This window comes from Chaetura pelagica, unplaced genomic scaffold (genome assembly GCF_000747805.2).
Source record: "Chaetura pelagica isolate M959 unplaced genomic scaffold, ChaPel_1.0 scaffold222, whole genome shotgun sequence".
NCBI lineage: Eukaryota > Metazoa > Chordata > Aves > Apodiformes > Apodidae > Chaetura > Chaetura pelagica.
The window spans coordinates 20,112-29,586 of record NW_009952711.1 but is presented as its reverse complement, the minus strand read 5'-3'; the positions used below and the strand labels follow the sequence as shown (position 1 = coordinate 29,586).

Below are 9,475 nucleotides of genomic sequence, written 5' to 3'. Positions count from 1 at the left end.
TGGGCTGTGTGTGGGGACCTTGGGTATGGAGGGGTGTGAGGGTCTGGGGGGCCCTGGACTGTGTGGCAGGCCCTGGGTGTGGAGGGGTGTGAGGGTCTTGGGGTGTCACGGGCTGTGTGAGGGCTTAGGGTGCCCTGGGTCTGTGGGGGGCTTGAGGGGACCCTGGGCTGTGTGTGGGGACCTTGGGTATGGAGGGGTGTGAGGGTCTGGGGGGCCCTGGACTGTGTGGCAGGCCCTGGGTGTGGAGGGGTGTGAGGGTCTTGGGGTGTCACGGGCTGTGTGAGGGCTTAGGGTGCCCTGGGTCTGTGGGGGGCTTGAGGGGACCCTGGGCTGTGTGTGGGGACCTTGGGTATGGAGGGGTGTGAGGGTCTGGGGGGGCCTGGCGTGTGGACCTTGGTTGTGGAGGAGTGTGAGGGTCTGGGGGGGCTCTGGGCTGTGAAGAGAATGGGCTGTTTGAGGGTTTAGGGTGCCCTGGGTGTGTGTGGGGCTGTAGGGGACCCTGGGCTGTGTGTGGGGACGTTGGGTGTGTAGGGGTGTGAGGGCCTGGGGGGCACACGAGGGCAAGGGAGACTTGGGTGTGGAGGGGTGTGAGCGTCTTGGGGTGTCACAGGCTTTGTGAGGGTTTAGGGTGCTCTAGGGCTGATGGGGACATTGGGCTGTGTGTGTGGACCTTGGTTGTGGAGGAGTGTGAGGGTCTGGGGGGGCTCTGGGCTGTGAAGGGACCCTGGCATGGGGGGACTTAGGGTGCCCTGGGTGTGTGTGGGGCTGTAGGGGACCCTGGGCTGTGTGTGGGGACCTTGGGCATGGAGGGGTGTGAGGGTCTGGGGGGCCCTTGGGCTGTGGGGGGCTTAGGGTGCCCTGGGTCTGTGGGGGGCTTGAGGGGACCCTGGTCTGTGTGTGGGGACCTTGGGCATGGAGGGGTGTGATGGCCTGCCTGGCACAAGAGGGCAAGACAGTCTGGTTCCTCCACCCCAGGAGGCGGCTGGACTACGTGAACCATGCCAGGAGGCTGGCAGAGGATGACTGGACAGGGGCAGAGAGCGAGGGTGAGGAGAAGGAAGGGGAAGATGCAGAGGAAGAGGAGATGGAGGTGGATGCTGGCAAGAAGCTGCCCAAGCGCTACGCCAATCAGGTGAGGAGCTGCTGGGCAGGGTGAGGGCCACGAGGTGGGCAGGCTGGGCATAGTGGGTGGCCATGGGGCTGGGAATAACATGTCTTGTCTGGGAATAACATGTCCTGGCTGTGTTGGTGCTCAGTGAGGACCATGCCTCAGTTCTCCCACCCCTCAGACATGCTGTGCTCAAATGGAGGGCAGGTGGAGATGGGTTCTCTGGGTGTTTTTTGGGAGGCAGCATTCAGTTACTTAAGTTTCATTGTCTCCCCATGTTTGGGACACTGGGAAGGAAGGGAAACCTTCAGCCTGGTGGGTTTTAGCCACCTTGGTCCTAAAAGACACACAGGTGGTTGCAGCCAGGCAACCTCTGAAGAGGTCAACTTCTCTGAGCTCTTCACTCCAAATATTTAGGGCTCTCTAAGCTCTGCCATGTATTTACAAACAAACAAAGTGTTCAAGTGAGGCTGTTGTGGGGACCAGGGTGCCCAAGTGAGGACTGGGAGCCCTGTGCTGTGCTCTGAAGCTCAGTCAGCAGCTGGGAAGCAAGAGAAAGACCTGGGGGGAGAGTCTGTTGTGCAGGTTGGTCTGAGGGAGGAGGGAAATGCAAGCTGCAGTGCAAGCTGCCTCTGAAGGATCCAGTGTAGCAGGAGAAGCCAAGTCAACACCTTCTTGCTGGGACTTTTCTATAACTTCCAGGAAGCTGTGCCTGACTGCTTTGTTGAGGTTGGGTTTTTTCTGGATTTCTCCATAGCTGATGCTGTCTGAATGGCTGGTGGATGTCCCCTTGGATCTGGAGCAGGAGTGGGTTGTCGTGGTGTGTCCCGTTGGAAAAAGGGCACTGGTGGTGGCATCCAGGGTAGGTGGCAGTGGTGGGGGGTGTCTCACCTCCTGCTGAAGGACCCGTCTCCTAAGCCTGGCCTGTGTGTTGGGCTTCACTTGTCTTGTTTCCCCCTCTCCTTGCAGGGCACAACAGCAGCTTACACCAAGAGTGGCTTCTGTGTCAACAGGTTCCCCTCCCTGCTGCCGGGGGGGAACCGGCACAACTCGGCAGGCGAGAAAGGTACAGGGCTGGGGAGGGACTTGGGGTGGAGAGAGGGGAACTTCCTGCTGCTGCCCCAGCTCCTGGGTCCTTTTGCCTGCCCTGAGCAGGGGTTGTGTCTGCCAGGTGGCACGTTCTGAAACCTGCCTGTGCAGCCTGGCTGGGCTCCAGGCTGAAGGTCTTTTGTGGTTGCAGCTCCTGTTAGGAGCAGGGGATCCCTCTGCACCTCTCAGCCCTGCATCAGGGCAGGCTTAAAGGCAGGAGAGGTTGGGTCTGGTGATGAGCTGTTGGGTTGGGTGGTCTCTGGAGCATGTCTGGAGCTCCCTGTGTCTGTGTGCAGTGTACTGCATCTTGGACTGCATCTACAACGAGGCAAAGCAGACCTACTACATCCTGGATGTGATGTGCTGGAGAGGACACCCTGTTTATGACTGCCAGGTACTGCATCTCCCCCTCTGCCCTCCCTCCCTTTTGTTCCTGCTCCATCAGCTGCTCTGTAGCCACCACACGACACAGCCCACCATGCTCCAGGGTGGGCATTTCATCTCATGGGCTGGTGGAACAATTGGGTGCATCTTTTGGAGGGACGTAGCAGAGCTGGGGATGCTGGCTGGTTGAGGCTGAGCTTGTGAATCTCCCAGAGGGGTGGAGACACTCAGCAGGAGATGGGGAGTGGATAGTCATTGAGTTTCTGCCTCCTTTCACAGACTGACTTCAGGTTCTTCTGGCTCTCCTCAAAGATCCAAGAAGAGGAAGGGCTGGGAGAGAAAAGCAGGATTAATCCAGTAAGTTCTTTTGTAATGGGAGGAGGAGGATGTGGGGAAGCTCTCCTGTTCAGCAAGCTTCAGCACTTTCTTTTACAAGCTTTTTTCTTCCACTACCCCTCCAGATGAGGCTTCAAAGTGTACTCCTGATGAAATGGGATTCCATGTTCAGGATGTAAATAGAACCACTGAGCTTTGCAAACAAGTGTAGATGGGTTCTTTGGTGTTGTTGTTTTTTCCCAGGCAAAGTGCTGAGAGAGAGATCAGACTGCAGGCTATCAGCTAACTTCCATGCTGCTTTTAGCTTTCCCTTGAAACAGAATGGAAATCCAGTGTGGTTTCTCCAGGTGTAGTTCCTGTGGACTGGCAAGGCCAGGGCAAAGGCTGGCAAAGCTCTAGTCACCCTCCTGCCTAACCTAGTCACTGAAGTTGTCAGGCTGGTTACAGGTTTGCCACCCCAAGTCCTTGCTGAGCAAGGATAAAACTTTGAAGACATCCACATGGAGGTCCTAGCCCTAGGAGCTTGGAAGGTGATTTTTGGGGATGGATGTAAGAGATTGGGCAGCCTGGCTCCTGGAGCAGTGTGTGTGCTGAGGCAGAGCCAAGCTGAGCAGTTCAGTAAGTGGGGATAACAGCTCCACTGCCAGCAGCAGAGCAGTGTGTTTGAAGAGCATCCTGTGGGAACATCCAGAAGACAACCACTGAAGGAGGGGAGGGGTTCAGCTTCCATTTACTTGGTGGAAAGATGTGCTTGGCTGAGCCAGCAGCCTGGAGCAGACATCTGTCTGCTTTGCATCCTGCCTGGAAGTCAGTGCTTTCTGTTGAGGTGAAAAGAGCATCTCGGGGCTCAGCTCTCCTGAAAAGTCCTTCCTGAAGTCTTAGCTGCTTGGAGAAAAGGTCTCAGGAGTGTGTGGGAGCTGGGTGCTGAGTCTCTGCCATCCACAGCTCTTGTGACATGGCTGTGGAGAGGGGATCATTTGGAACTGGGATATCATTCTGGTGGTTTCTGTAGGTTTTCATGAGGGCATTCGTGGTTGCTCTAGGGGGATCTGATGGACAGCTTGGTCCTGTCATTTTCTTTAGGCCCAGGGTTTGCTTAGGAGTTAGTGTTCTGAATGGGCTGTCCTGTAGTGGTCACAGAGATCAGTTGTCATGGAAGGAGTAAGGAATTGAGGATACCTGTCATGTTCCCTGTGACTTTATCAGCCAGTGGTTGTACCTGGGCCATGGAGTTAGCGGCCACCAGGACCTGACTTTCAGGAGCTGGTCTGGTTCTCTTCTGAGGCTGTTCTTGCTTTTGGGCCCCCAGCACCCTGTGGCAGGAAGGCCAGCAGTCCAACGACCTGCTCCCTGCTCGGGATCTCCTCTTCCCTCTGGTGACTTCCTCTGAGCCTGTCCCTCACCCTGTCTCTCTCATGCTGGATCTCACACTGGTGAAAGTCCTTCCTCTAGCTGTCTCCACCCCAGGGCTCGATGCAGTGATTTGTTCTGCTTTAGGCTGTGCAGTTGTCCCTTCTAACCTTCTCTTACTCTTCCAGTTCAAATTTGTGAGCCTGCAGAACTTCCCCTGCTCCTCGGACAGCCTGTGTGAGGTGCTGGCCATGGACTTCCCCTTCGAGGTGAGAGACCTGGGCTGCCTGGTCTAAAGAAGCCCAAGAGGGGATCTTATTCTTGCTTACAAATATCTGAAGGGTGGGTGTCAGGAAGGAGGGGACAGTCTCTCTTCAGTGGTGCCCTGTGATAGGATGAGTGGCAGTGGGCACAAGCTGGAGCATGTGAGGTTCAAGTTAAACATCATGAAGAACTCCTTTCCTGTGAAGGTGGCAGAGCCCTGGGACAGGCTGCCCAGAGAGGCTGTGCAGTCTCCTTCTCTGGAGACTTTCAAGGCCTGCCTGGGCATGTTTCTGTGTGATCTGCCCTGGGTGATCCTGCTCTGGCAGGGGGTCTGGACTTGATCTCCAGAGCTCCCTTCCAACCCCAACTATTCTATGACTGTCTGAGAGAGCCCTCAGGAGGAGGATTCCATGTTCAGGATGTAAATAGAACCACTGAGCTTTGCAAACAAGTGTAGATGGGTTCTTTGGTGTTGTTGTTTTTTCCCAGGCAAAGTGCTGAGAGAGAGATCAGACTGCAGGCTATCAGCTAACTTCCATGCTGCTTTTAGCTTTCCCTTGAAACAGAATGGAAATCCAGTGTGGTTTCTCCAGGTGTAGTTCCTGTGGACTGGCAAGGCCAGGGCAAAGGCTGGCAAAGCTCTAGTCACCCTCCTGCCTAACCTAGTCACTGAAGTTGTCAGGCTGGTTACAGGTTTGCCACCCCAAGTCCTTGCTGAGCAAGGATAAAACTTTGAAGACATCCACATGGAGGTCCTAGCCCTAGGAGCTTGGAAGGTGATTTTTGGGGATGGATGTAAGAGATTGGGCAGCCTGGCTCCTGGAGCAGTGTGTGTGCTGAGGCAGAGCCAAGCTGAGCAGTTCAGTAAGTGGGGATAACAGCTCCACTGCCAGCAGCAGAGCAGTGTGTTTGAAGAGCATCCTGTGGGAACATCCAGAAGACAACCACTGAAGGAGGGGAGGGGTTCAGCTTCCATTTACTTGGTGGAAAGATGTGCTTGGCTGAGCCAGCAGCCTGGAGCAGACATCTGTCTGCTTTGCATCCTGCCTGGAAGTCAGTGCTTTCTGTTGAGGTGAAAAGAGCATCTCGGGGCTCAGCTCTCCTGAAAAGTCCTTCCTGAAGTCTTAGCTGCTTGGAGAAAAGGTCTCAGGAGTGTGTGGGAGCTGGGTGCTGAGTCTCTGCCATCCACAGCTCTTGTGACATGGCTGTGGAGAGGGGATCATTTGGAACTGGGATATCATTCTGGTGGTTTCTGTAGGTTTTCATGAGGGCATTCGTGGTTGCTCTAGGGGGATCTGATGGACAGCTTGGTCCTGTCATTTTCTTTAGGCCCAGGGTTTGCTTAGGAGTTAGTGTTCTGAATGGGCTGTCCTGTAGTGGTCACAGAGATCAGTTGTCATGGAAGGAGTAAGGAATTGAGGATACCTGTCATGTTCCCTGTGACTTTATCAGCCAGTGGTTGTACCTGGGCCGTGGAGTTAGCGGCCACCAGGACCTGACTTTCAGGAGCTGGTCTGGTTCTCTTCTGAGGCTGTTCTTGCTTTTGGGCCCCCAGCACCCTGTGGCAGGAAGGCCAGCAGTCCAATGACCTGCTCCCTGCTCGGGATCTCCTCTTCCCTCTGGTGACTTCCTCTGAGCCTGTCCCTCACCCTGTCTCTCTCATGCTGGATCTCACACTGGTGAAAGTCCTTCCTCTAGCTGTCTCCACCCCAGGGCTCGATGCAGTGATTTGTTCTGCTTTAGGCTGTGCAGTTGTCCCTTCTAACCTTCTCTTACTCTTCCAGTTCAAATTTGTGAGCCTGCAGAACTTCCATCTCCCGCCCCTCCTCCCGCCCCCTCACCTCCCGCACCTCCCGCCCGCATCCGATCGGTGCGTGGGTCTCCGCGTAGGTCGCGGGACGCACGAAGCTCCGGGATCGCCCGGGAATAACACGGAGCGGGTGACTGCGGCCTGGCCGCGGCCGAGGGCTCTGAGCTTGGGGTCCTCCGGGCTTTGCAGGCAGCGCAGTGGTGCAAAATGGAGCAGATTCAAGTTAAACACCAGAAAACACTTCTTTCCTGTGAGAGTGACACTGGGACAGGCTGCCCAGAGAGGCTGTGCAGTCTCCTTCTCTGGAGACTTTCAAGGCCTGCCTGGGCATGTTTCTGTGTGATCTGCCCTGGGTGATCCTGCTCTGGCAGGGGGTCTGGACTTGATCTCCAGAGCTCCCTTCCAACCCCAACTATTCTATGACTGTCTGAGAGAGCCCTCAGGAGGAGGGGATTGGTGCCACCACCCAGACTGCCTCCAGAAGCAGCACAGCTCACCACCACCTGGCAGTGTGACTAGCACTGACCATTTTAGGGCCAAAGCTGGCACTGCCTGCTGCCCCAGTGGGTTCATGTGGGTGCATCTTCTCTCTGTGGAAGGCACCCTGGTGTCTTGTGGGGAGGAAGGAGAAGGTGGTAGGTCTGCTTCTGTGGGGTTCAGGTGTTAGTGATGTGTGCTTGAGATGTCCTGGAGCCAGGGTCAGATGGCTGTAGGGGTTCAGGTGATCTGTCCTCCTGCTACTGGACCTTGCAGGGGGGATAGTGTGAGCTCTGCTTTTGCTGTGGTACAGAACTAGCAGCTCCTGCTGCTCTTGGCTCTCTTGAGGTGGCTGTTCCCCCAGCAAGGGGGGCTGAACAGGACACTTGGTTGTGCCAGTGGCTCTACAAGTCAGTGCTGTGGTGCTGCCCAGGCCTGTCTGCTGGCCTGCAGGAGAGAGGGGCAGGGTGGGCAGCTCAGTGCCACCCAGCTCAGCTCTGGGTGTTTGTGGGCTCTCCTGAAACAGCTCAGGCTGCTTCTGGTGGTTATCCTGGCTGCCTTGGCACTGAAGCAGGGTGGAGGAGGCAATGGCATTCCAGCAGTGTTAGTGACCAACATCTGGGAGCCAGAAGCTCCTCTGGTGGTTGCAGCCCTTGCTGTGGAGTGTCCAGGCTCAGCCCAAGAGCAGGAACAGCCTCTGCAGAGGTTGTTTGTCCTGCTAAGCCAAAAGCCACCTTAGTTTGACTCTGTCTCTTGTGCTCTCCTGGCCCAAGTTAGTGATTAACATAAGTGCAGGTTTAAATTTAAGGGACACTAATTAGGCAGTGAGGGCTGACTCTGCCTTCTGCTTGTCAGAGCCAGGACATCAGAGAGAGTGTCCCAGCCTCTGTGGGTCTTGCCAGACTGAACGTGGACTGGGGAGTGCTGAGCAGGCACCTCAGGGCTCCCACAGCTGGCTGGCTCAGTTGCCCAGGCTCCGAGTAGAAACAATCATTCCCATTTTTGCTGAGGGAAGCTTCATTCCTTCCTGAGGCGACTGCTCCCAGGGGAAAAGGCCTGAGCAGCATTGCCCCACTGTGGTCAAAGCTGAAACATTTCTGGGTTGCAAAACGCGGCAGGGGGGAGGTGGGAGGTGCTCAGGCTCTCCCTGGCAACCCAGCTGTGTTTGGCCTCCCTAGGGTTCTCTGGTCGGTACATCCCGACAAGTGAAACGTGGTGAAACGTAACCCCACGGACACCCAGGTGCCACTTCCAGGGAGGAAGGTGGGTCTCTGGGCGATGGGCCACAAGAGGGAGCCCAAGAAATCCCTTGTCAATCTCTTCCACCCACAGCACATCAAGAAGGAAACTTTGCAGGAGGCAAACCCGGTGGAATAGAGGCCTCCTTGTGCCTGGACCCAGCACCTCTGAAAGGATCTCGTGTGTCTGGTGGCAATAGATGTGCTCAGTGCCTTCAGGTCTGGGTCTCCAGAGTAGATCTGTAGCCTTTGAGTTAGGACCTGATCCACTACATTTAGTGGGAAGTCTTTTTTTTTTTTCCCACTGAATTCTGTGGATTTTGGATCAGTTGACAAGTGCTGAATTGGAAGTGGTTTGTGGAGTGGATCTGAAGAGCTACTGTCCTTGCAGATCCAAGGAAGACAAGGCTCAGGTTTTCATGAAGGCAGGGTGAACCAAAGCCTCTGAGGAACCCTGCTGTGAGGGAATGGCCATCATGTTAAGCACCTCAAATCTGAAAAGCTGGGCTGTGAAATGTGAAGTCCTGCTAGGCCAGTTTCTCACCAGGGTTGGTCGCTGAGGGACAGTGTCAGCCCCTGGTGTCAGTGCAGCGACTCAGGGTACAGACCTGGCCAACAGATTAAATGAACTGGAAGGAATATGGGAGTTGCAGCAACTTAGGAGAAATCAGGGGAAGGAAGAACATAACTCTTCACTAGGCTGAACTCCTTTGGATTTTCCAGCTTGGGGAAGATCTTTGGAGCAGTTTGGAAGGCAGAAGCCTTTCCAGATTCTGCTTTTACCAAAACATTCCTGTGGGTGCTGGCAAATCCCTGTTGCTCCCCAAGTGCCATGAACCCACAAGAATAGGCTGGATGTGCAGGAGCTGTGCTGCAGAATCTTCCCAAGTCTTCCCAGGAGGCAGGGGGAAGGAGAAGCTTTGTACTTTAGATATCCAGAGGGTTGCACAAACTCATTGTGATGTTTACTGTTCTGGTTTCATGTTTTCCTAGCACAGGGAATCCCCCTTTTTCCGGGATTCTTTTGCAAGATCTTAACAGTGACTGAAAATGATGGACAGAGTAGTGCAAGAAGCTCTGCCTGCTCTGCTGGAAGTTAGGGATCCATGGAGTGGGGATGGGAGGTTAGCCATGGAATAGGGATGGATGGATGCTGCTCTTGGCTCAGCATGGCAGCAGCAATCCCCTTGATCTGTTGGCTCCCTGCCCTTCTAGGTGTTATGCCCTACATATTCCAGGGGCTGTGGGCTTGGGGAGCAGCCTGGGAGCAGCTCAGCCCCAGGTGGTCTCTTTTTCTCATCTCCTTTGCCCACCCAGCCACTCTTACTCGTAGGCAAATGGCCTTTTAAAGAGCTTGCCAGGCTGAGCCTGGAGGAGAATCACCTCCAGGCACGGTCACCCTGACAGCAGGATCTAACC

General features: G+C 55.2%; 1 protein-coding gene across 1 annotated transcript in view; it reads left to right on the top strand.

Moving 5' to 3' along the window:
• The first annotated feature begins 925 nt into the window (after positions 1-925).
• The window catches only part of SNUPN (snurportin 1), a 9,485-nt gene continuing 935 nt past the window's right edge, over positions 926-9,475 (top strand). The window contains exons 1-6 of the mRNA XM_009994490.1: positions 926-1,132; positions 1,866-1,970; positions 2,078-2,174; positions 2,494-2,591; positions 2,861-2,938; positions 4,456-4,536. Coding sequence (XP_009992792.1) covers positions 926-1,132; positions 1,866-1,970; positions 2,078-2,174; positions 2,494-2,591; positions 2,861-2,938; positions 4,456-4,536 — 666 coding nt within the window. The remainder of the gene's footprint in view (positions 1,133-1,865; positions 1,971-2,077; positions 2,175-2,493; positions 2,592-2,860; positions 2,939-4,455; positions 4,537-9,475) is intronic.